Source organism: Serinus canaria, chromosome 13, assembly GCF_022539315.1.
Source record: "Serinus canaria isolate serCan28SL12 chromosome 13, serCan2020, whole genome shotgun sequence".
In the NCBI taxonomy this organism is placed as follows: Eukaryota; Metazoa; Chordata; class Aves; order Passeriformes; family Fringillidae; genus Serinus; species Serinus canaria.
The window spans coordinates 4,559,102-4,585,601 of record NC_066327.1 but is presented as its reverse complement, the minus strand read 5'-3'; the positions used below and the strand labels follow the sequence as shown (position 1 = coordinate 4,585,601).

General features: G+C 40.2%; 1 protein-coding gene across 1 annotated transcript in view; it reads left to right on the top strand.

The window, feature by feature from the left end:
- TENM2 (teneurin transmembrane protein 2) overlaps positions 1-26,500 on the top strand; it is a 187,608-nt gene that overhangs the window by 110,553 nt on the left and 50,555 nt on the right. The window contains exons 10-11 of the mRNA XM_050979861.1: positions 270-482; positions 22,268-22,414. Coding sequence (XP_050835818.1) covers positions 270-482; positions 22,268-22,414 — 360 coding nt within the window. The remainder of the gene's footprint in view (positions 1-269; positions 483-22,267; positions 22,415-26,500) is intronic.

Here is a 26,500-nt window from a genome sequence, read left to right as displayed (position 1 = left end):
CCCTGGTAGGGGCTTGAGCCATCCAGGACAGTCAGAGGAATTTCCTGGGTTCCGACATATAAAGGCATTTCTATTAAAAAATATAAAAATATAAAGACATTTGAAAAACCTTAAGGTATCAAAGCGACTTTTAATTTTATACAAAATGAAAAGCCGGCTTTCATCAGGATGTGAGCAGGCCAGCTTTAGGGAGTGCAGTTTTGAGCAGAGGTGCTGCTGGGGTGCTCCCTTGGCCCAAGGCTGGCTGTGACTGCTGTTCTCTCTCCTAGAAGTGTGCTCGGTGGACTGTGGCACGCACGGCGTGTGCATCGGCGGGGCCTGTCGCTGCGAGGAGGGCTGGACGGGAGCGGGCTGTGACCAGCGTGTGTGCCACCCCCGCTGCACGGAGCACGGGACTTGTAAAGATGGGAAGTGTGAATGCAGAGAGGGCTGGAATGGGGAGCACTGCACCATTGGTAGGCAAACGACAGGCACCGAAACAGGCACATATTGCTTTCTTTTCATAAATCGTAGAGACATAGTTACTGTCGTGGACTGTAATGGGCTGTTCCCTTAAGGACCCAAGCGCTCTCAGATAGCAACCCTGACTCAAAATGTGCTGGGGGAAATGCAGGTAGGCTCTTGGAATCGTTTCAAATCAGTAACAATGATTTTTATAGATTTTTTTTTCTTTTTATAGAGAAAAAAACCCATACAAAACCAGCACAACAACAAATTCCACATTAGTAAGTAAAGATGGAAAAAATGGTACCATGTGTGATATCAACAAATACAACACTTGGTACTATGGATGATATCTCAGTATCATCTGAGCCTGAATGATTTTCAAACCTAACTAAGCATTCCTTTGTGTGAATGGCCTTTTTTTCAATTTCCCAGTCTGACCCACCCGTGCTCTCCTGCTGGTGTACATCACATGTGAAACACAGCCCACAGCAGCACCCAGAGCAGGGGTCAGTGCTGGGGAATGTGTGTTCCTGCTGGTACAGCAGCAGCTCCCTGGCATTCTGCCCTGCTGTGCTGGGACAGTGGCCCTGCTGTTTGCATAGAGACAGTGCCAGCCCTTGGGCTGCTGTGACCTCCTTCCCTGAGAGCCTGCAGCTCACTGCAGCATCAGCATCCCAATCTCAGCTGGGCTCTGCCAGCCTGGGAAGTTCAAAAAGGTCATCCTTACACCAAGCAATGATGTTCCATCCTCTCAATTACCATGCTTGAACATTTACTCGAAAAAGGAATTAATTGTTCCTAAGTGAAGTTCTTTATTTTGTCTCTAAAAGCAGTCAGGCACTCTATTTGGATTGTTTTGAAAATTTACTCAAATGAGAAAACTGTTATTTTCTCTGAGCTATAATCCAAGATGGGAAATTCTCAGTGGTCAGACATCCCTTCAGAGGAGTCTGAGCAGATTTTTCTGGAACAAGAGTATCCCATCTACTGAGACTGTGAGGTTCAGGCAAGTGTGCTTTTCTCCAGAGAATTTTTGGAGAACTGTGAAGTATGCCTTAGAAGAAATCTGAGGAGTCCAAATCCAGAGTCGTGTTGTTTTCATTATCTTAAAGTGGTGAATTTAAGAAAGGAGTAGATCACTTGAGATTTTTGTGGCAGTCAGGGACCCTAATGGGACAGTCCTATTACAAGTGAATTGTTATTTCTTTACTTAAACGTGTGGTGAGATTCTTGCATCCCTCAAGCTGTTTTTCTTTTTCATTCCCCTCTGATTTCTCTTTGGATATACAAACCGTTTCCAACACACACAAGTTGGAAACTAAAAGTATACTCCTATTGGAGAGAGATTTAAAAAAAAAAAAAGAAAAATTGATACATATTTTCAGGGCATATCCTTTGATGTTGTGGTGCTGCATGCTTCCTCCACACTGTGCTAATATGATTTAAATCAAAGCTTTTATGACTGAACACTTTGTGACCAGCACAGATGCAGAGTGTTTGTTTCATAATTGCTTTCAGACTTCCATCATATCAACATACCTCTGCTAGATTAATCCAGGCATTTTGTTTTCAAAGTTCTTCCCAGATCTTTACAAAATGCCTAGTATATAATTTTTTCATTAAATTCTGTAATAATTGCTTATTTCAGAAGTTGATGTTTCGCACAAAATTTGTTTTGCTTTATAATCTCTTAGTAATGTGCCGATGTTTAGAAGTAATTAGTGTATGTAAAGTCTTCATTACTGTGCAGACAAAAAGATGCCTTTTACCAAGATCTCCAAGTAGGCTGAAAACTGCAAGCTGAACTAGTGAACTCTGAAGTGAGATTTTAAACCTAATTTTCAGAGCTTTGAACTAGATATCTTCCTTATTATTGATGTGTGTAATCAATTCTTTCCAGAGGAAGGGTGATATTTCTAAAGTGATTAAAACATGCATAAGCTTTTTTTGTTTGGTGTGTATCACACAGATTTCCTTGAAACTTAATGGGATCCTGCCTTTGGCAAAGATGAGACTTAGTGCAAAAAATTCAGGTATGCCCTCCAGTTATGGTGGATGAAGTTTGTGCAGTCAGAAGTTGTCTGTTGCATGCAGACAGAGATTCTTGTGACAGGCCTGTATCAGTAAGAATTTTCATGTGGTCGTGTCCTGAGGCCATTTACAAAAGCACAAAGGCTGATGGCAGGAATGGGATTGAGTTCAGAGGGACAGCTCAGTGTGACCCCACTGCTTCGTGTTACATGGAGCTGAAACACAAAGTTCAGAGGAAAAGGATGGTAAAAGGGATTTTTGTCAGTATTGGTAGGAAATTTCTAGAAGTTACCACTGGAAAATGTGTGCTTAGAGTGAATTGATGCTTTGGTAGAATGATGAGTTGCTCAAGATGTTTTAAACGTTGGTGTGAAGAACTAAAGTGCACTTAAATTTTACAGAAACTCAGTGTACTGCCTTTAAGGTTTCAGCTGAAAGTTTGGTACAGCATTTAATGTCAGAATTACTGAGGAGTGTCTGCCTCAAAAGATGCCACAAATTAGTCCTTTCTGGAAGGTACCTGAAAACTGCACAGGCTGTTTGTCCTAAGGCAGGGAATGCAAATCCTGTAGGAGAGGTTATTTACTCTGAATTTCCATTTTTGCTACACCTAGTCTGAAATGAAGGCAGCAGAAAAACTTGCTTTGATTCCAGTGACTTTAGTCCAAGTCCACTTTGATCAAATTGATCTGTGAGGAAGAAAAGGAGATTTCTATATAAAAACCATTTTCTTTTGTTTGTGTTTCTTTACCAGTTTCTTTGTGCTATATTTACATGGCAGTGGAAAAGAAATCATCCTAGCAACTTGCAGGTATCCAAGTTAATTCAGGATATTTTATCCTATTTAATATCAAATGAGGCTTTAATAGATGCTTGACAGAATGCACACTCCTTGTCATTTCATTCTTGAGTATCTAAGCTCAAAAGTTTTATTAGAAATGCATTTTTTTTCTCTGTTTTACCTGGTTTAAGAAAAGCACTCAGAAAATCCTCCCAGAACAGCAGTGTGAGCTCAGTGTTAGTGCAAAGCAGCTTTTGCCTGTGTGCAGTAGAATTATGTGTAAGAATCAGTGCAAATAAAAATGCATGTGTGTTCCAAGTTACTCAGATTTTGATAAATCTATGTCCAAATAATATAAAAGTGAAAGGAATCTGGTCTTGCTCAGCTGCTTTTTGAAGCAGAGCAGAACTTCAGTTCACTTTGCTACTTCAGGTAAGAAAAGAAATTGCTTACTGGAGTGGTGATAAAGAAAATTAATCTTTTCCCAGTGCAAAAATAGACCTGTCAGGATATGTTTATTAAGTGATTACTATTCATTGATTGCAATTATGGAGGAAGTTATAACTAAATAATAGAGGGTAATCTAGATGAAAAAAATATTGGAAAACTAATAACAAAGTGAAAGAAAGGTATAGAAGTTGTTAATCTTGAACCCATTTCATGACAGAAATTTAAGATGGAGGATTCAGCTTTTCCTTAAATCATCTGAATGTTTTTTAAAACATGCTGTTATAAAACAGATCTGTTACTTTCCCTGAAAATAATATCTGGATGCTTAAAACTGTTGTTTTAAAATGCTTGCAGAGGATGTTCTGCATATAAACTGTCAAGATAGCATTCCAAGGAGAGTGTGATATATATGGAGATCTTATGAAACAGTCAGAAATACCATTTTAAAAGTGTAATTCCATCTGTAATTCATATCCTTGGAGCATGGTCTCTTATTAAGTTATTGGTAAAAATCTCACTGGGAGACCAGTGAAAGCATGATTTAATCCTAAATATTTACAAGTAAAATTTAAATGTCTGCAAATGGATCTTTTAAGGTGAGCTCTGACCAGAAGGTGATATGTGAGGTTTTCTTTGGGGCTGCCTGTCATATTCCCAAGCCTTGCCCTTGTCTGCTCACCTCCTCCATTAGAGGCAGGTTCAGCACTCCTTTTTAGACAGAAAGTGGGAAATATTTGTGCTCAAGGCTATTTGGTGATATGGATACTCTGCTGCAGATTTTGATCCAGAGGGTTCTTATCTTTTATGTTCTTTTTTAAAATTATTTTTATGCAAATGAGCCATACCCCTGGTACAGACATTGAAGCTGAGCCTCCACCTGCCTGCCTGCCTTCCAAAACACAAACAGGTGATGAGTCCATCTCTTCAGACTCTGCTTGGGTTCATTTAGCTTAGAAAAGACCCCTAAGATCATCCAGTCCAGCCACAAACCTTACACTGTTCTGGCCTTGGTAGTGCTTTCTGAAATCTAACTCCAGAGCTGGGGATCAGCAACTTTCCCCCACTGGGTCCTTGGCCCTAAAACTGTCAAAATTGGAACAAGTTCCTAGTGAAGAAGGGGTTTGGAAATCTGCATTAGCTCTGTATCTTATCTTCTATGTTTTCAAGGCCTTGAGTGGAGGAGAAAGATTTGAAAAAAGCTAGGATTCTGTCACGTACATGGTGGAAAATAACCTAATATTTTCAGATGCATAAAAATGAACAGAAAAAAAGAAAGGACTTGTGTCTAGGATGATTAAGAGGTTTAAGTTATAGTACAAGATATTTGTGTTAGGAAAAAAACATGTTACCAATAAATGAAAAACTGAAAGAGGTTGTGCAAGCAAATTGTGAATTCCTCATCAATGGAGTTTTTAGTGACCATTTAGACAAACATTAGTCAGGACTAACAGAGGTAATTCATCCTGCCCTGGGGCAGCAGCCTCACCAGAAATCATTGAACTCTATGAGCTCTCTTCCAGTCTCCTTTTAAATAAGCTTAGGAGGAAGCATTCCTTCGAAGGAGTTTATTTTTAATGGCCTACCTTAAGAGCTGTACTGTCATTCCCTTTAAGAATCCAATGCCACTGTTGGAAGTAAAATTGATAATTTATCCAGCCAGGGAGACTGATCTATGTGCTCTGCATTTGTAGAACAATAGATTGTCAATGTGGATATTGAGCCACTCTGAAACATCCACACAAATTCACACCCAGTAGGGAAATACTTTAAATACTCTCCCTTTAAAGGTGAACACTGTGTGTTCTATATTCCACCTCTGGTTCTAATAAAACATTGTTTACTAAAAATTTTTCCCCTCTGAGTGCTTTGGGATGACCTTTCCAGCTTTGACACATGTTTATATTTTCTATCAGCTGGATGGAATACCACAAGTAAAGAGTAAAGATTTAGTTCTTTACCTCATCATGGACTCAATAATCAATGGAAACATTAATAATGTGGCATTGTGTTATCTTTGGATATAGCAAGATATTTTTGTCCCCTGATAATGCTCTTTGTGTCAAAGATTTTTTTTTCTTCTACTACTGATTTCTCTTGTTGTAATTACAAGGGTAATGACTCAAAGATGAGGCAATTTTCAGGAGAGATGGAAAGTGTGTGGGAGGAGGCAGTGGAAAGCCATCGTATCTGACAAAGAGCAATTTAGAAGGAGCTAGATATATTAGACTTCTCCAATGGATTTCTAACTTAAAATTAATCTGTAACAGTTTATAACCTATCAAGGCATAAAAAACCCTCTCACGACCATGACAGGAATTTAGATTGCACACTCTGAGGAAGGAGGAACACTTTTTTTTTTCATTTTATTTGAAAAATGCATAGAATATTTAGGTCATGACCACTTTTCATTACTGCAGATGTTGAAATATGTTGGTAATATATAAATGATGACATGACCAAAAATGTTGGAGCTGTTGGCTGTTCCTGAACATGCAGTTTCCAGTTCATCACCTGTATCCCACTGTTTTATACCTGGAAGCAGATTTCTTCTGATGCAGTCTTTTGGGAGCATGGGGCTCCATTGTTTGGAGTTTGAGTTGCTCCCCCTGTGCCTCATCAGCAAAGCAGAGGAGCAGCAGGTGCCTCATCAGGCAACCTGAGAGATTCTCAGTTATTTCTGCCACTCACTGCACATCATTCACATTTTCTTTTCCATCATTCAAACACAGAGAGACTCAAAAGGTAGAAGTCTTCCTCATAGGGAGGAATTTTGGGATCATATGGTATGCCATGTTCCATTTCATAACCAAAGCCAAGGAAATGTACTTGTCACTTGGATAAATAAGTGCTCATCTAGTCCAGCATCTCTGTGCTTCAGTCAAGGTCTGAGTTCCTGGTAAATAAATATCTGGTAAATTAATTTCTTCCTGGGAATCTGATGCTTCTTCTCTTTCCCAGCTACATTTGCAATTGAGGTGCTTTGTTGGTTGCCTCATCTTTGTTCATCTTTTATTTCTGAATAAAATCTCTTGGCTGTAGAGTCCCAGATTCCATACTATGTAGATGGCCCTTGCTTGGGAGTTCTGGTTTGTAGCTTTGCAAATTCCTATGCTGAAAACTGAAATATACCAGCTACTTTTGTGGATCAGGGATGAGTAAACTTTGAAAATAATTTCTGTAGCACTAAGGAATCCTGAGCTACAATGTGAGTCCACTTAATTTTATCATAGCTGAGCAAGGTAGCTGATTATGAGTACTTGGAAAGAAGCATTCTGTGTAGAGATTTATGTGTAGTGAGAGTGGTTTGACTTTCAAGGAGTTTAGAAAAAGAATTCCTTTTCATTTACAGAATTTACAGGGGGCAGCTGGGGATCTTTTTTGGCTGAAAGGCAAGCTTATTCATGAGGAAGCACTTTCCTGTTTGCATTCTTTGCTGAGGGCTTCCTGTAAATGATTGAAACATGTCACAGCTCAGTGTCAGAACACTTGAGTCGCTTTTTTCTTTCTCTTTTTACAGGATATTTGCAGAACATGACCTTATTTCTTTCCTTTCTAGCCCAAAAAATTTAATGAGTATGTTTTCAGCTAAACTTCCTGCATTTTGTCTGGTACTTCAAAGGTGCACCCAGAAGATCCTGGTGAATAGTTTCCCAAACTAAAACCACATTTCTTTTTTTTTTCCTTTTGGAAGGGTTTTTCATGAGTTATATTGATTTTCTGGCCAATTCTTGAACTCTTAAAAGACCACAAAAAGTGAGGGAGGGCAATCAATCAGGGAGCTGATCTAACTTTTGAAAGGGCAGAGCCGATTATGCTGTTCCTAGCAGTATTCCAGGAGCCAGACAATCTTCTCTTCTCCTGCAGATAATATTTTCTGTATTATTTTGTACCCTGTGGTGTCAAGCAGAGCTTCAGCAAGGGAGTGAATTGCACAATGTTGCTGGAAACAAACCAGCAAAGCCACGGGAATGCTTGTGAGAGGTCAGTGGTGTGGATTGTATGGAGACAGAAAGGTAGAGCTGGATCCTGAGAAACAGCCATCTATATACATATATATAATATTTATACCCACTAAGAAAGAAATACAAAAGAGAACAATAGCTGTCCATGCTTTTGAGACCTGCTGTTCATATTCCTGTTAAAGATACCTTTTTCTTCATCACTTTTATTCTTGCTTATACATTCTCAAGGTATCATTCCTGCACCTTCAGTAACAGTTTCACATAACCTTTCATGCTTGAAGATGCAAATAAAGTCAAATGTGTTTTGTCTGACTGCTGCAAACTCGATGGAATAATATTTCAGATGCAAAGCTTTGCAAAGGGTTTTGTTGTTTTTTTTTCCCAGCTTCTTGCCAATTTATTATCAAATTAATAGTAGGATGCATTTTAAGTTAGAGACTTGTCTTCCTAAGATATTTGATGCTTTTGAAATTCTCTGCTCAATATTTTCTTAGTTTAATGTTGTATTAAAAATATTAATGTCAGAAATAAAAAGGAAAAAATGGTCTCTGTAGAACCTCTGAGGTGTCAGTTCAGGATTTTGCTGTGTGATCTATTTAGGGCTTCGGGGAAAAATGAAACTATTGAAAGGCTTCTCTTTAAGCTGTCAGCTCTCTCTTGTGCAGTAACTACTCACTGAGGATGAATACACACTGATGCTGAATATTGATACATCCTTCTTTCACTAAATCCCTTACTTAGACAGTTTTTTAACAGATCTTAAGGAATGAATATGGGGACTTGTTCAGAGCACAAGTTACGAGGTATCATGGGCCATTCTTATTGAAAAAACTTATTACAAAATTCATGTTATCCAGCTCTTTTCTCTTGTTCCTTCTTTCTTTCCAGCCCCGTTCTGACCTGCTTGTGAAATGCTCAATAGGATAACGATGCTTCTGGAGATTATTCCTGTGTGTGGCCTCAGCCTATTTCATTTTACATATAGCCTTTCTATACATATAAAAAGAAGCAAAGTTTGCTGTCCAACAGAAATCATCATATAATGTCATATATCTCATTTGCCCAAAGAAATTGCAAACATAATTTGGGTTACTGAAATGTAAGAGCTGAATACAAACTTGAGTATTCTTAAAGGCATTTGGGTCTGATGTTTTAGTCCATTTTCATCTCCTCGTGTTGAAAGTGAAAATAATTGGAATAATCCCGAGGTTGCTATTACCTGATTTATAGCTGCCAAGAAATTGTGCCCAACTGAGTAGATTTCTACAATTTCCAGCACATTCTACTGTCGTGTTTTCAGTGATGTGGTGTTGATTGACATATTACTGTCCATCTCAGGCTGTCAGTTGTCTTCAAAACACATCCATGCTGGGATAGATGGAGACAAAGCAGTGCTGGTGTCTCATTAATCAGCAGTTCAGAGCCAGGCTGCTGAAAGCCAGAGCAAAAAAGCAGGACATGATATATTGAGGTTGCTGTGTTTGTCATCATCCCCTCTTCATTCACTAACGGGATTAGAGCAGAAAGGATTCATGGCCCAGCTGTTCCCTGAGGATTTTCAACTCTGAGAGCTGACCCTGAGCGCTGCACACTTAAATATTTCACTCAAAAAAAAGCACCTCTCTTAAACAGTTAAGCAGTTTTCATGGAAAAGGAGCAAGTTTGCTTTCATGAAGGATTTGCTGTGACATGGATCAAAACATTATCCTTAATGAAAATTTAGGCAGGGGAGACATGGCTGTCTGCTTCTCCACATGAAGCTTTTCTCCCTCTCACTCTACTACACTTAAAAGGTATTTTTACTCCTGCCTCACTGTGGTCAGCCAGCTGTGTGGCCCATGAGTTGTGTCTGACATCTGGGATGGATTTTCTTGTGGTGGCTCTCTGGTTTTTGGGAGCTGGGCTGCGAGTCCCAGCAGTTCAGGTGTCAAACAGTCTCTGGGTTCTCTCAAATGTGGTTTGCAAAGCAGCCCCCAAGTCCTGCCCCCCTCACTTGCCTTCCTCTGTTCCACAGTGCCTCTTCAAAAGTGTCCAGCATTCTGGAACTAGAGAGCCATCATTTTGACAAACAACCATCTAAGTTTATTGCTTTTTTCCTAATCCCACTGTGTCTTTAGTTTCTATTTGTAGTTTTTAACAGTCCAGTGCAAAGCAGTTTGATCAAACTCAGCATCAGTAGATTGTATCCTGCTTTTAAAATGCTGTAAAACAAGATACCATCAAAATAGCTCCAAGAAAAGGTTTAGATATTTCTTTTTAAGTGTTCTGGCTTGATTAGGGTAGATTGAACTACATGAGCTAATAGTTAATTGTCCATATATTTGAAAAGTATAAACACTTCTAGCATTTCAGTGTATTTTTACATGAACCCATGTGAAGATTAATTTCTTCTCTGTTTAATTATAAAATTTCAGATGAATTTTTTTTAGGTAAGTGTTGTAAGACTCAAGACTCAAAAATTTGAAATATAAGTAAGATTTATAATTCATCTGGACCATATATGTTTTAATTTTCCTTCAAATAGTTTTTTAAGGTATTGAAAAACTGAGCCAAAAAAACTACAATGCATCAAGGTGCAGTCCCTGTTCTGAAGAGAATTAAAAGGGATAATAACTTTGGTGTCTAAGAAGTAAATATAAGGGTGCAATTGTGATTAAAACAATTCTTTTTAATTAAAAACTAAATCAGTTTGTAGTGGAGAATATTACCAGGTTGCTAGGTTGTGATTTTAGGTTAGAAGCAATAAGAGGACAATTATCCAAAAGCACAAATTAACAACAACAACAAAAAAATCTGTTTAGGAATAGCATTTTTTGCCTGGATCATGGTGGTTTATTGATTTTAAAAGTGGTGCTCCTTCAAATACTGTGATTTTCCAATTGTTAGCAATCATAAGGCATTGCTGAGTTTCTTGTGGAAGGGGCTCCTCAAGGATAGCACTGAAGCTATTTCTGTAACTTCAGCATGTACAAACACAAACCCCTAAATGTCCCAGAAGATGCTGATTCTCCTAAAAACAGAGACACATTAGTCCAGATGAGAGAACTGCCTTTTTGTTTAAAGCACTGGGAATTCCAGAGAGTAGAACTGAGTCCCTGATGTAGCATGCTGCCATCCACCTTTCAGCACAGTTTAAATATAAACTGTTCTGACTGCTCTCCATTCCATAAAGCCAGGCAAAATGTGTGTGTGCTGGGTTACAGAGCACTTCTCTCTCAAACTAAGAGGAATTAGCATTGTAGCAGTCAGTCCTGCAGTGGAAGAGAGTGTGCTCAGAATGGAGTGGTTCTATCAAAAAAGGGTGTTCCTCTTCCCCTTCCATATTTTATTTTCAAATTGCAGCATCCCTTGCATTTGGACCATAAAGGTATTGCTGTAAGCAGGAAGCCATGAAGCATTATTTGTTGTTGGAAGGTGAATGAATTTGTTGAAATGTTTGCAGATTCTGATTAATCCTTTCTATTTTTTAAGAGTAGTTTTATAGCAGTACAGGAAAAGCAGTAGCAGTGCCTTTTCTTGTTTCAGAAGCAATGGCAAAGATGCTTTAGATGTAAGACAGAAAATCACTGCCTGGAGTTTGTTAGGGTTCTGAAATGAAGGTGAATGTTGCTCCCATGTGGCATTGCTAACAGCTGAATCAGGCTGGGGGGAGTAGAGTGACACAGATTTTTAGATACAATTCATCTTTTTATTGGCTTTGGAATAGGGGTAAAACTGCTTTTTTGTTCCTGTCTCCCTTGGATCATTATTAATTGATTCTTTATCATGAAACCAATCCATAAATATCTCAGTGTGTCCTGGGAATGTTTGAATTTTTTTTTTCCAAAATAAGTCAGAAGTATTGATTTAGAATGGAGAAAGCCTGCCATATTTAGAGAACAGGGCATCAAAGCCAAGGTCACCCTGTTTGTGAAGGCTGAATGGACACTGGCTGATTTTCCATTGGAATACTTTGTTATATATTCCATAACAATTTTGATTGCTTGTGTGCTCAGTAAAAAAGTGAATTAAAATCACTCAGACTCACCCTTAATTATAAACAGTGCTTCATATACTTAATCAAAAGGGTGAATTAGCAATGAAATATCACTCAGCAGACTTTTTGCATACACTGAAATGTCTCCTAAATTTGTTAATATTTCCATTCCACATGAAAGTTGGGGTTTTTTTAAATACAATTAAGACAATGCTTATTACAATCCAATTATATCCCCATTCCTTTTAATCTTTCAATCTTCCATACACAAAGAATATGCTGAGTAAAACCTGTCATCTTTGACCAGTATTTGTGTTTCTAGTTACCATGGAATTCCTAAGATCCTCATTAACTAATTTAAAAGCTTTTATTGCATTAAAATTTTAAAGTATGAGATGCTTTATAAAGAAAATATTTATTCAGCAGAACTGGGGGGATTTAACATGTGTGCCTTCCATTGAAGACTGCATCTATTTACTCAACTTTTACAGTTACAGTTTCTCCTACTTATTAAGGACTTTTGTCAGAAATTCTGACATTAATCACTGCAGTTTTAAAAATTCCTAGCAAGTTGTATATAAGGTTTCTGATTTCTGAAGTGAAATTCCCATTGATACTAAAAGGGAGATTTAATAAAGTGATTTGCAGAATATGTCCCAAGATCTTAATTATTTATTTGCTGTATTTTAATGCTTGAGATAAAAACGTAATGAAATGTGAGGAGGGATGTCACTCAAAAGTGAATAAATGACAGTGAAGTGAAAAGGAAAATGTCAGTTCTCATCAGTATTGCTTGTGAATCTTTGTCCTGTGACTAAAGATTATAGGTTTATTAAAGATGAACTTCCACAGGGCTACTGCTACTGATCCCTTACTTGAATCAGGTAACTTGAGCCCAGCCTAGGAAATAATTACAGCTGGTAAGTGCTTTCCTTCATGGTGAGAGGCAGGTGAGCATGCTGGAGAACCCACATGCACGTCTTGTGCTGCCACATTTGTACCTTGAGGAGCCAGGCTGTGTCACTAAACTGCAGGAGAGCTTTTCCAGTGAGTGACACCGTTAAAAAGGATTTTTGCAGAAATTTCCTGAGTGCTTACAGCAGTTATTAGAGTAAATTGGATATGCACTGTGCCTGATTAAGCATATTCCCACATATGTGTTTACCCTAAAAGCCAGAGCTGTCCCCAGGTTCTCTGTGCTGGATTGTGATCTGTGAGATCTCACAGAGCCAAACTGCACCAAGCCTTGGGGAACAGTCTGGTGTCACCCTGGCAGCTGCTGGTGGCACACGAGGAACCTGCTGGAACTCTCTCTGCAGCCCAAGCCCAGCAGGATTGTCCTGGTGCTGAGCAGGGGGAAAGGGCTGCACTCTGCTCAGGTTCACAGCTCTGAACAAATGGCCATTAGCTAAAGGAAAGCCTAATTAGCATGGTTCTAACATGCTCCTTGAAATGTGGTGGCAGTTGAGCTATAAACAAGGGACAATGACACCACACCCCATGAAATTATGGGAAACAGGCAGAGTGGGGTAACCTACATTCTGATTTTATTTGAATGCTGGAGATCAATAAAGCTGACCATAAGGGCAGTCTTATATTCTGCTCCCTCTTCCCTGAAACTGTTCTAAGAAAAGTGATAACCTGGATAGAAAAGAAAAATTTCTTTGACATGAGCTACCCACATGTTCTCAGTATTGCAAAGAGAGAGTTAATTACACAAAACTGTAGCAAATTGTCTTTTCTATGTCCCTTGTATAGACCAGAGATTTTATTACTTATTATTATTATTATTATTAATCATTATAATTATCAATTTATTTATTTATTTGTTATTGGAAATTCCTTTTAACTGCTCTTTGTTTCTGCTTTTCCTTGTTTTGCTGGGTTTTTTTAAACTGAAGCAAATATCCTGACAATACAAAGCTCTGCACTTTTTTGCTTGACATGAATCAGTGAATGGAGTTCATTAATTCAATATATTGGTTGTCTTGGTCACACAATCCTGTTGGAGCTGGGACAGAGTGGTCTCCAGATTTCTTGGCTTCATCTCCCACTCCCTTACCTTGTGTTTCCCTTCCTAAGTGCTCCTGGCAAACAATCCCAGTGGAAGAAGAGACAACCTGCCTGCCCTGGGATGGCTTAAAAACTGTCAACTATAGATGCAAGGCAATCAAATTAAAAGTCTCATTGGTGCTTCTGATGGCTTCTACAGAGAAATGGAAAATAAATGCTCTGCCCAGCAGCAGAAAGACTTAAGTATTCGTTCCAGAGAATTAAGGACATTCTGGTGAGGCGAGGGGAGGAGCAGAGCCATCAGTTGCCTGGTAGTAAATATGTTTAATGTAAAGCAAGCAGAGCTTAAGGAGCTCGTTTGTCTTCCAGATTTCTTCCAAGTGCAGATTAAATACTCTTGGCTTTCTTGGGGGTGAGATGGAGAAGATGAGCTCCCTTGTAGATCAAAATCACTTTCACAGATTTATTTAGTGTTTAAATATCAAAGCAACTAGCTAGATCTGAAGGATTAGGATGTTTCTTCCTTTGCCACGTAAACAGATAAGGAAAGGAACAGAAAGATGACTGTTTTATGCGTGCAGGACTTAAAGCAGTTCATTTGTGAACACAACATTTTTATTTCTGTAGCTTTTATTAGTTATTTGTGCAGTTGGTAGGTATAAGAATTGTAAAATGCTATGATATTCGTGAGGTTTATGTGTATTGACAAGGGGTGCAGAATGGTGCCTTGCACTTTAGAATTAAAGGGATGTTTATAAAGTATATTTGATGTACTGAAATATTCATCCTCTATCCTATATCTGCCAGACAACTCAGCATACGCAAACACTCACATAACTCAGAATACATTGCTTATCTATTTTAATTTGTTTTGCATACATTGCCCATGTGGTGGAATGCTGCTCCTAGGTCATGGGCATTATTTCATACTTTATGTTTGTTTATATTCAAACTCCATAAATTCTAGCCTTAACAGACATGTGAGATATATTTATTTTAATTTTCAAATACCCATTATTTTTGGCCACTTGTAATCATATTTTAATGTCATGATGATTTAGGATTGCTGCAAGCCAGAAGGCATAAAACATTTAGTGCATTGCTACTATTTTTCATTCCAAACCATTCCACAAAACTTCATAAAAACTTTTGGGTTTTTCTCTGGCACTGTCTTTGGGTTTTTGTTTTGGACAATTGGAATGTTGGAACTCTGAAATCCAAACCCATGCAGTGTGCAGCCATTTAATGGAATCCATGTGATTAATACTTTAAGAAGATCAGCTGCAAAATATAATGCACACGTCTAAATAGTGTTTTTCATCCTGAAGGGATTCCAAAGTTCTGTACCAAATTTGAGGGACAGAAGTTACTAATCTGCCACACAGTAAGAGAGGAAACTGCCTGCTTCTGTTAAGGCTCATATTTATTCTTCTGTTAGAGATAACCTGCACACTTACACGGGATCAGCATTTGCATACCTGAAAGTTAATTGCTAAATTATAAATTCTATGCAGGCATTAATATCTAATGAATAGCAAGCAATTATATTTTAATAGTGCCTGAGAAAACTGGGATTCCCTGCCCTGAGAATTATGAAATATAAAGCTCTAAAACCAAAGGGATGGTAGATAATTCAGTTTAGGAGGGATGCCAGCAGGTCAACTGGTCCAAGCTCTCCTCCAAAGTGGGGTGGTTTTGAGGTCAGGCACCAGACTCAGGCCCATGGATTTTGGGGCAGTGTCCTACAGGCTGTTCCCCTCAGTGCTGTGCATCTTCTGCAGTGTACTGAGCTGCCTAAGCACTTTATAACATCTGCTTGTTCTCACTGCAGCTCCCTGCTTGTGCATCCATGTGTGTGCACAAGCCCCACTCCCTCACATTACTGAATTCAAATTGAATTTGAATACTGATGAAAACTACTATTACATAGCACTGACAGAAGGGGAGCAGTTCTGTTGGGTCACTAAATTCTAACTTGGCTTACTGGGCATTTTCATTGACTTAAACTCCTCAATTTGGTAAAGTTTTTTTTGTACACTAAAGGAGTTATGGTCAAAGAAATGCAATTAGCATTTCTTAACATGATTTTTAACATGATTTTTATTTTTTATCTTATGTGGAGGTTCTGATCTAAGGAGGAGAGGAATTCATTCCTCCTCTATGCAATATGTGCAGGATTTGTGAAGTGAATAAAGTATTTTGAAGCTAATGACTGAACTGAGAATGTCTTCCTACAAAAATCCTAAATTACATTAAGTGTAGATTACATTGTAATTAGGTTAGCTATTCTTTCAAACATGAAGTCAGTGTTTTGCATGTTGCCCTTCGATTGACTGAATTTACACATCCTGTCTGATAGGTCACTTTATCATTATGCTGCCACAAAACTCTTTAAATAGAAATTATTTTAGAGATAAATTCAGCCTGAGAAGGCTTCTTTCTCAGAAAGGATATTACATATTACAAAGGATGATGCCAGTGCTTGTATGTGATATCAGAAACATTAATACAATAAAAGATTACGGTTTTGGTAGTAGTTTTATGAATGCAATTTCACCTGGAATTATATTCTAAATGGATTTTGTTACAGTAAGATTAATTTGAAAGACCCAGCTATCTTAAATACAAATTTTTACTGCATCTTTTATATATCTTTTTATTGGGTATATGAATAGGAGTTGGATATGAGTCTTGCTTGAAAAGAATACACTGTGTAACTCAAATGTGCTGGTAGGGTCAAATTTTAGCTTCTGCCCAAAATTTCAGCAAATAACCTGCTTGGCCTCTGGAAGGAGCTGTGTGGCTGGGCTGCAGCAGTTTCTTAACATATATTTCACACCACTTCTTCACTCATGCTGGTGCTCAGTTGAACTCACCCCTGATCCTGGTAAAGCCATGGGGCACAGTGTTGGGCTCTGTGCAGGAGGAGAGGTGTCTTTGTGCTCACATTAACAATTTTGGGGTGCAGAGAGAGCCCTGCCTGGCTGTCACAGAGCACTGGGACTTCAGCATTGCAGAGGCTCCTCAGTCTGATGTCTGACCTTCCCAAAAGGCAGTCTCCCTTCCTTCTGGAAACTGTCTGTGTGTAAGGAGCCCAAGTTCTGGGCTCAGCTGGAGCTCTCTGTGTGTACTCAACATTCTGTTGGTTTCTGTTTAGTTTCCCCTAGTTTCAGAACAGAGCAGCACAATCTGTCCCCTCTTTTCCCTGCCCAGCTGTTGGCAGCTTGGAGGGGTCACACCAAGAGAGCTCTGTTGGTTGTGCCCAAGAGGGAGACCTCGAGGGTGCCTCCTCCCAGGTCACAGGGGCCCCTTTGCCTGAGTCACTGAACATGAAGTTGGGTAACATGGAAGGTTCTGGGGGCAGTCCCTTGTTCACAAGGTGTGAAGCTCTTGCACCCCTGAGGTTTTCTTCAATCTCAAATTTTTGTGTCCTCTACTGCAACATGAGTTTCCCTCTCTTTTTGTTTGTTTGTGTGTGTCTCTGTATCTTCTTTTGGTCTTTTCCTTTAGAAAGATGCAAGTGACTTTCCTTGAGACTTTTTCATACCAGCAGTTCCCTTTTGTGTGATCTTTACTTCTCTTCTAAACAGTCACATGTTTTTTCTCCTTTTTCTCCTGTTTTGTTTGGAGAGTTGGATGTTCCCTGAGTTCCTGCCCTTATCTGTAGAAGACTGGAATTGCAGGATAGATAATTCTGTTATGAAATACATATCTCAGGCAATTTAAGAAATCTTACATAAAATTCCTAATTGTTTATCTGTATAGGAGGTATGTGAGTGGAGGATTTCAGGGCTCTTTAAACATACTTTTTGGCCTTTCTTATTTATTTCAGCCAGTTCAATAAATTCAGTTGTAGCTGGGCCAGTCTGTAGTCCTAACTCAGGCATGTATTCATTTGCACAGCACATCTGCAAGTAGATATTTATTCTTTATTTCTTTGTTTGATGTGCAGCTTAAAGAAATACTTCGGGTGCTGAGTAGTTTTAAACTAAATGTTTTCCCTAAAAAAACAAGAAGCAGCAAGGCAGCCTGGTGACAAACAGGAGAGTGCCAGGGAGAGGCTCCTGCTGTGTCTGAGCCCTCTGTGGAAGCAGCAGCTCTGTGTGGTACGTGGAGGTGGCACTGGGCTCTGTGCTGCACTGGGAGCCTGGCTTCATTCTCAGCAATTTGTCAGTGTCACTGCCCTGCCTCAGAGCCCTGGGCTGGTGCCTCTGCATGGCTCCAGCCTGTTCTGGAACTGTCAAAACTCACTCACAGGGCCTCACCTCCCACTCAACCAACACTCTGGTTCATTGACATGGGTTTCGTTCTGTGTTTGGGGTTTGAGTTTATTTCAGTTGAAGTATTACTCTGTAGAAAATGACTTGTGCCTGTGCCTACCATAACACTGTGTCATTTTTATTTGTATGCCCTTTCTTTGGCTTTAACTAAGCCCTGAAGGCTTTGGAATTGAAGGATTAAAAAATAACAATAGCAAATAAAAAGCATGATTTTATTTTCAATGTTGCTAGGTACCTCATTCTGTGTACCTCATTTATTATTGGATAGCTGTAGGCACACCAGCAGCTCACTGAAGGAATGAACAGAAAATATGGAAACAGTGATTATCCTCTAAAATCCAAATTAAACAGGCTATTGTCATTGTTGCTTTTATGTCATTTCTCTAAATTCTTTAGGTACCATCATATCCCAGACTACTTCTATTTGCTCCAGTTCTGTAGTTAACAGCTTTAATGAGAAGACGAGGATTGAAATGCAATTTAAATGTTCCCCTTGAAACTCCTGTGCACCCTGTGAGTGAGGAAACACTGTGTGTACAACATAATCTTCTCTGCAGGGCTTCTTCACCCACAGGAGCACCTGATCAGCCCCAGCTGAAGTCACTGGAAAAGCTCCAGTGAGTGCCAGCAGGCTTTGGACCAGGGTGTGTGAAATGAGGTCATGTGGAAAGATAAACACGAGACATCACATTGCAGATGTAGCTGAGCACATGAGCACTGAATGGGGAGAGCTGCTGGGAGCCCACTCTGCTGGGAGATGCTGTTTGGAGAATAAATAGCTGATGGCACAGGATCAGAAGGACTCAAAAGACACAAGCTCTTGATTTACTTCTATTTTTCCATGTAAGAAGTGAGCAGAGGCTAAAAGCATAATGCTTTTCTCTAAGTAGCTCTGAGATACCACCTGGATTTTTTTTTTCCCCTTCATCTCTCCTTTTTTTTTCCATTTCATTATCCTGAGAGGCTACTCTTCCATCAGAGTTTGGAAACTTATAAAGAGAAAGGTTTCTCTAACTTCTATTTCCCTGGCTGCCCTTTCCCTTCCTTTTTTAGCAGAAAGATTTGCCCCACCAAAAGTGGGAGTTCTGATGGTTCTGACTGAAACCACAAAGTGGTTGGGCAGACTTTATGGTTTAGTTTACTTAAAATGTTTGTTTTGGAGTTTAAAGTAGTTTATGCAAGGGAAAATCCATATATGTGGGAAGATGGACCTGTGTACTTGTATACCTGAAGTTTAGGAATACCAGAGTAAAAAGGAAATCTGTGCAGAATCTATCCAAAATTGGATAAGAATTCTTGGTGTACTGCCTAGATACTGGAAATTAATTTGTTGAGCTCAGAAATGAACTAATCACCATACAATTTAATCTCAGAATAATTTCACTGTAGATGAAAGCTTCAGTGAAAGTATTTTCTTGTGAATATATCCAGCACCCTCCATTTTTGAACCAAGCACAGTCCATATCATGGTTTTTGCTTTCTGATATCTCTCATATGCTCGTTGCAGATTCCTGATGCAACACTGGAAAATCTTTCTGAAATCTTTCTTGCTGTTTTAATTGCGAATTCATATGCATTTGTAGTAAAGTTCAGCTTCCAATTCCACAGGCAGGCTGGAGATAGAGAGGAGGGAGGCTGCATTACTGTTTCACCTTCAGCAGCAGCCAGAAAAGTGTGAGACACTCGAACTGCTGTTGCCTGTACTCTGCCTGCTCTGTGAATAAATAGGTTGTCAATCTAGCACTTTAAACAAGCACTTTCTTCTTTTTTAACCTTGCTTCTTGACATTTTCCATTAAGCATACTGTAATGGAAAAGATGAGGAGAATTTCTTTGCACACCAGGAATAGCAACCTGTCTGCTTAGCACCAAGGGCCCTTTGCTGTGTGGTGAGTGAGAGCTCCATCCCACGCTGGATTGCTTCTTGAGATGAGATGCTGATAGCCCTTCCCTGTGTGACTGTGGCTGCCTGGCTCTGCGAGAGCTCCCCAGCCGGGCAGGAGGCAGCACACTGCTGAGTGTGGCTGCAGAATGCAGGCAGGCTCTGCCAAAGCACCGAGCTCTGAGTGTGCTGCCTGCACTGAGCCTGGCCAGCAAAGGCCATCTGTCCAGCTGTGTCACTGAGCCTGGCCTCTGAAGGCTCCTCAGGCAGGCATTTTGTCACCTTGCCCACTCTCCAAACCCCTTGATGGCCACCAAACCCATAAGATATGGGGGAATCCTGTGTGTGCAGAAGATGTTAATCAGTAATAATCACTGCTCACATGCACCAGTAGGAAGATTTAAACAGAGATAGGCAGTGCAATTCCTAAATACAAGCCTTTTATAGAAGAAAACTGTTATTACTACATCATAATGGACCTCTCTTTTCTGGTTGGTCTAACAGACTAGAATGCTCTATGAATACTTGTTTGAAGAGAGGCAAAACCAAAAATCCATCTATGCACATAGGCATGTACAGAGACATAACCATGCAAAATACCTAATTAGTTGTCCATTACTTAAAGCTGTTCCAAAGCTAATTCATCATTAACTAAATAGATCTTTTAAGGAAGCCATTATTGTCCAAGCACTTCAGTCTTATTGTAGTGTACTGCTGTTCCTTCCCTTCCTTCTGATATTTATGCTCCTCAAACACCAGGTCTGTCTTTGGAAGGCTGCAGTTAAATAAGCTCTGTGGAGGTAGCATCGTGTTTCCTAGCAACACCATGTCTGTGGCACTGATGCTGCCTTGCCTCTCTTCTCTAAACGCAAAGTCATGTCCATTAATCCCCAGCTGCACTTAAAACTTTTCAGGGATTTTGCCAGCTCCCCACTGTTCATGTTTTCATTTTGCTCAGACGCTGCAAGGCAAACTGCTTCAGTGATTTAATTCTTGTCAGTGCCTCAGTAGAAAAGCAACCACATGGGTATATTCACAATTACTGTTTGGTTTTCATTTAAAACAAATAATTTCTCCTACACCATGATGTCTCCCCTCAAACATTATCATTTTGGTCATTCAAACAACCTGATAAATGGAAGAGATAAACTAAATGTCTTGAAAATCTACTACCTGTGCTGCAAAAGTAACTGGGTTTTTTTTTTAAGCTAAGATATGTAGTGGCAAAATAACCCTAAATTTAAGTGAAAGAGGCTTTTTTTTTTTAATACACAGCAACATTGAAATAAAACTTGTAGGACTTGTTTCTGTCTGCCAACAGCTTTCTGTGTTAACATGAACTGAATAGTCTTTGACCTCTTGTGATACCAGCTTTGAGTTCCAGGGGTTTCGCTTTGTTGTATGGGAAGCTCCAGCAGCATTGTGAGAATGAGTCTGGGGTCAGAGAAACTGCTCTCTGGCTTCACCTGGCTACAGCCAAGGCAGCTGGGAGGAGCAGGAGGAGACCAACTCAGAGCTGTGGCTTTCTGAACAGGTTTGTAAAAGCACACACCTGTTGTCAGGCAACACAGCCTTCCTCCTGCTCACTGAGGTGCTGTGAGAGGTTGGCTGCAGGCCTCAAATCTTCTGTCACCCCACAGACAAATAGCTGTGCTTGTGTGGATTGGGTGTTGATGGATCTGCTTGTATTTACCGAGGCTACAGTTTGGTTTTCTTACCTTTTTTCATAATGAATATTCAGTAAGATACTGTAATGGCTCCTGAGACTCAATTACTTACTGGAGAAAGGAGTTGAGGTATTCTATCACCTATGGACATTTGTTAGAACATGTAAGCAGCTTAGCTAATTAATACTTTTTTTCCTAATTTGCCTTTTGCTATCCAATAAGTCATGTGATATTCCTAGTCAATTCAAAACATTCATCTTTGAGGGGATATCTCTTGTAATATGTTTTTTCAGAAAGTGCAAGGTATGACACCAAAATATAAATAAACTTAGTGTTAAATAAGTAGGTGTTCTAAAATTACCATCAGTGAAGGAAAATATTAATTAATTTGTTTAAATAGATAAAGTTATTTATTTAAACTTTGTGTTTAGACATGTTCTGGAGAATAACGCAAGACTGAGTACAAAAAGTCATGTGAGCACTGACGAGCTTGTTGAAGAAGATGTGCACACACATACAGAGGGAAAAATAAGAGAGATCTTCTGTCAGCAGACTGTCATCCCTATCAGCTCAAGGTCTGGACCTTTAGAGGGTTCCTAAAACCTGTGTTACAGCAGTAGGGCTCCTGAGCTAGATCCCCATTTCTGCAGGGTGTCCCCTTCCTTCACCGAGCGTTCCTGCCGGCGGCAGGACCGAGCCTTTTTGTCTGCACAGTAGCACGGCCTGAGCGCAGCGGGGTGGGGGTGCCCGGGGCTCACCTTGTCCGTTTGTCCTCGCAGATGGCTGTCCGGACCTGTGCAACGGCAACGGGAGGTGCACGCTGGGCCAGAACAGCTGGCAGTGCGTCTGCCAGAGCGGCTGGAGGGGGCCGGGATGCAGCGTGGCCATGGAAACCGCCTGCGCCGACAGCAAGGACAACGAGGGAGGTGAGCGGAGCCTCCGGCAGCCCCAGCGGGCAGAGGCACTGTCCTGCAGGTGTCACACTCACATCCCGGGAGGCACTGTCCGGCAATGTCCTGCAGGTGTCACACTGCTGTCCAGCCACGGACAGCGAGCTGTGGCCGTGCGGGACCCGCAGGGAGCCCCGGCTCGGGGCCAGCCCAGCCCGGGAGGGAGCACGGCCCGAGCGGAGCTGCTGTGGCTGGGGCACCGGGACCGAGCGCCCTGTGCCCCTCGGAGCAGCGACAGAGACACCGTGCTGGCCTTGTCCCCTGCTTCCTCTGCACTGCCCCTGCCAGGCTGTCCCTTGCTGTCACACTGCCCCTGCCAGGCTGTCCCTGCTGTACACAGCCCCTGGCAGGCTGTCCCACAGCCCCTGCCAGGCTGTCCCTGCTGTGCACAACCCCTGCCAGACTGTCCTTTAGTGTCCCATAGCCCCTGCCAGGCTGTGCCTCGCTGTCCCACAGCCCCTCCAGGCTGTCCCTTGCTGTCCCACTGCACTGTCCCCGTGCCGGGCTCTGCAGGGCTGGGTGAGGTGTGCTCAGTGTGCATGCAGGGTAAGGAGGGACTGACATCCCTGCTCTGTTCTCCATGCCCTGTGTCAGGAATATCACTATTAAATATAGGATGTGTTCTGTGTTTCCCTTCAAAGATGTTTTTTGGGTTTTGTTGAGCCTTCCATGGTGGCCTGAAGGCAGTTCTGAGATGTTGGGCTTTCTAAACAGGATTGGTTAATTTGGTCCTTAATTTACAGGAACTTTTCATTCCTTTCAATATAAGGTTTTTAGAAAGTCACATAGATTCCTTTTCTCGTGTTCTTGCTCTCTGCTGTAAACCAAGCATCAGACACAGCTTTTTCCCTTGAGACTCCTTCCCTTTCCTTTGGCCAATAATTAATCTAAAGAAAACATCCGCTGTTTGCTGATTAATAAATATTTTATAAATGTATTTCCTAAAACTGCAAAGCAACATTGGGCTGTATCAAGGGTAAAATTGTCATTAGGCTGAGTGCTTTAATTTAAGTAAGTCCCAAACTGAGGAACAGGTGTATTTGGTTTTGATTACATGATATTAACCACAGCTGAATATCATCAACTTGTTTTAATTTGTAAATCCTCTGTTAAAAAAAACCTTGGATTCACATGCTCAGTGCTTACAAAAGTATTTTAGAAGTTCAAAAGCTATTTCAGTTTCAGAGAACTAGAACTTGCTTTATAGCTGTTACTGAATTATAGAAAGCAGAATCTAACTGCCAGAGTACATTAATTGGCTTTTAAGTATACAACAGAACCCACTAAACTTGTGTTAATATTCAGTGTAAGAAACTAAAAGGTGAAATGCTTAGGTTTGCAGTTTTTACATGCTTTGAAGATTATAAAGGGAAATTTGAAAACAGATGTATTATTAGAATTTCCTCAAAGAAAGGAAAAAGGTTGGAAATGTTATTAGAAAAATTGGAATAAGAGGTTTATTTATCTACCCAGGACATTATTTTGTGAAACAGACAGGCAAGCAGGGGAAAAAATGACAGTGACACTATTCAGCTGCACATCCTGATGAAAAACTGTAGAATTGTAAAACTTATTCAAGGAGGGTAAACAGGAGCTCATCAGAGGCAAAGAATAAAGACAGAATTGCCATACAACAGATACATAATATTATGAATTAATAATTAATGCAGAATTGTATATTCCATTATCATGTGAGCTGCATGGATTTTGGTTTGCCATAGTAAAGCACCTGAAAGAAAATTAGTTGGTCTAGCTGAAGGCTGGAAAGGCTTAGGGGAGAATTCTCCAGATGTTCTCAGTGTTTGCATTTTAAGTGATTTTTTTCCAGATTCCAGAGAGGTTACTGGTCACTGGTTCTTGTGAGTGTAAATAGTTTGAAGATTTTAGCTTGATCCAAGATCCAAACAACCTGAGAAGTCCCTTTGACCCCCATGTTTTCACATGGGGTTTTTTTAAATAAAGGTGGAAATTAATCTCTTGTCTTCAGACTCTTTGCTCAGCACTTTAATTCAATGATCATTCCTGCTCTTAATAGTCTCATCCTTATTAATTCCCTTAGAATGTTTGTATAAGGGAGCTCAACACCTGTTCAGCTGCTGTTTTCCCTCAAGCTTTCCAAGCATTCCTGAAAAACCAGAGGCACTTTGAGCCATGCTGTGTCTCCTGCACACTGCTCCCCTCAGGCTGTGCCACTGCAGTGCTCTCAGTCTCTCCCATGCCCTGCTGGTTTGTGCTGCTGCAGTTTGCTCCACTTGGGGGTTCAGATTCCTCTGAGATGTCCTGGGCTTCTGTCCCAGCTGTGCTGTGAGGACAGAGGCATTGTCCTGACCAACAGTTTGTCAAATTCACAAGAACTACAACAAAACTCAAACACCAATATAATGTTCATTCCTTTTGTATTAATATCTCAGAATGCAGCCCAGCCTTTTCCAGAGATGCACAGCTCTGTGCCTGTCTGGTTCTGCACACCTGGCCAGGAATCTGTGCTCTGAGCTGTGTTCATGGGGGAGTTTGCAGGAATGGAGAGGCTGGAAGGGCTGTGTGTGTTCTGTGCTTCAAGCTGCACCTTTATGTAATTGTGACTCTCTATATAAAGGAAAAGATAAAATTAAGTTTTCTCATTAGACAAAGCTGAAAAGTGTACTATGGGAATCAATAGTAAAGATCCAGCTAGTTACCAGAATGCCAAGTTTCACATAAAATGCAAGTTTATTGGAAGTTAAAGAAATTGCCTCTTCTCCCAGTCACTCTTTTCATTTGAAACTCAGCTGAGTTTATTTGCAGCAAAGTGTTGAACTCATTTGCTGCTCCATTACCAACAGTGCTCTGTTAACATAAGCAAGTAGTTCTGGGGTAGTACAGAACACACAAGCTGTTCTTTTGGAAGGCTGTAGAGTAGCTAAAAATACTTTTTTTTTTCCTTTTTCCTAAATGAAGTCTTTTCTGGACAGTTGAGCCTCCTTCCTTTCTGTCCATCTCTGCATATTGTTAAAATACAATTCCTTCAGCATGTCACTGAAAGGGAACTATCATTTCTTACCTTCTGTGGCAGCAGATTTAACATATTTGGGAGCTTCTTCCCTGTTCAGCCATTCTTATTGCAATTGTATATCACAATCAGATTCAAATGCCTTGGGCCAAGTCTTCATTTTATGGATGTCAAGGAGAGCATTGCCACTGACTCCAGAGGGTTTCCCATTTGTCCTGCTTTGTCTTATTATCTGCCACAATGCAAACTCCATACCATAGTTCAAAAAGAGAAAAATGAAACATTATACTTAATAATTTCTTTCCATTTTAGATTAATGTCCTTTCGTTGGTTTATTCCTAGAAGAGGCAGATGAGTCCTCCTCTCTTTTAGACTTACAAATCTTCATTTTAAATGAGATGTCAGTGTGGATTACTGGTATGAATAAAATGTGATTCCAGAGCAGTGAGAGGAGAGAGTCTCCAAAGCTGCTTTCTCCTCTTAGGGCTGTTCAGGGTGAATCATCTGAGGTAACACTGGGAAATTCACCTGCTTTTGCCTTCACCATCACATGTCAGACCAAGATATGGGCTTAACTAGGTCTGGCAGTGCCCAAGGCCAGTGTGGAGGGGCTTGGAGCAACCTGGGACAGTGGGAGGTGTCCCTGCCTATGGCAGGGCTGGCACTGGATGAGCTTTAAGGACCCTTCCAACCCAAACTAGCCTGTGGTTCTGTGATTCATAATGAACATGTTTAGGGTTGCTATGGTGCACACTTTGCTGGAAAAAACTTGAAAGTCTCTTATTTATCTTTTTGGATTTTTTTTTTTTCTGAGGTTCTTTTGGTTTGGTTTGTTTTTAATTTTTTTTTTTTTCATTTCTCTGTAAGGACAAAGCCTAAGTGAAAAGTAAGGGGATTCTGGCATGGACTCACTTTTAACATCTCTTAAAATTGGAAAGTGCTTCTGTTTTCCAAACCATGTTTGGATTACATAATTTACTCACTGTGGCTGCTTCTAAAGCTAATATCTTCCCTTAATCAGTCCCTCAGTAATCTAATCATTATTAAGCATCTTTTGGAGGGATTAGAAATAG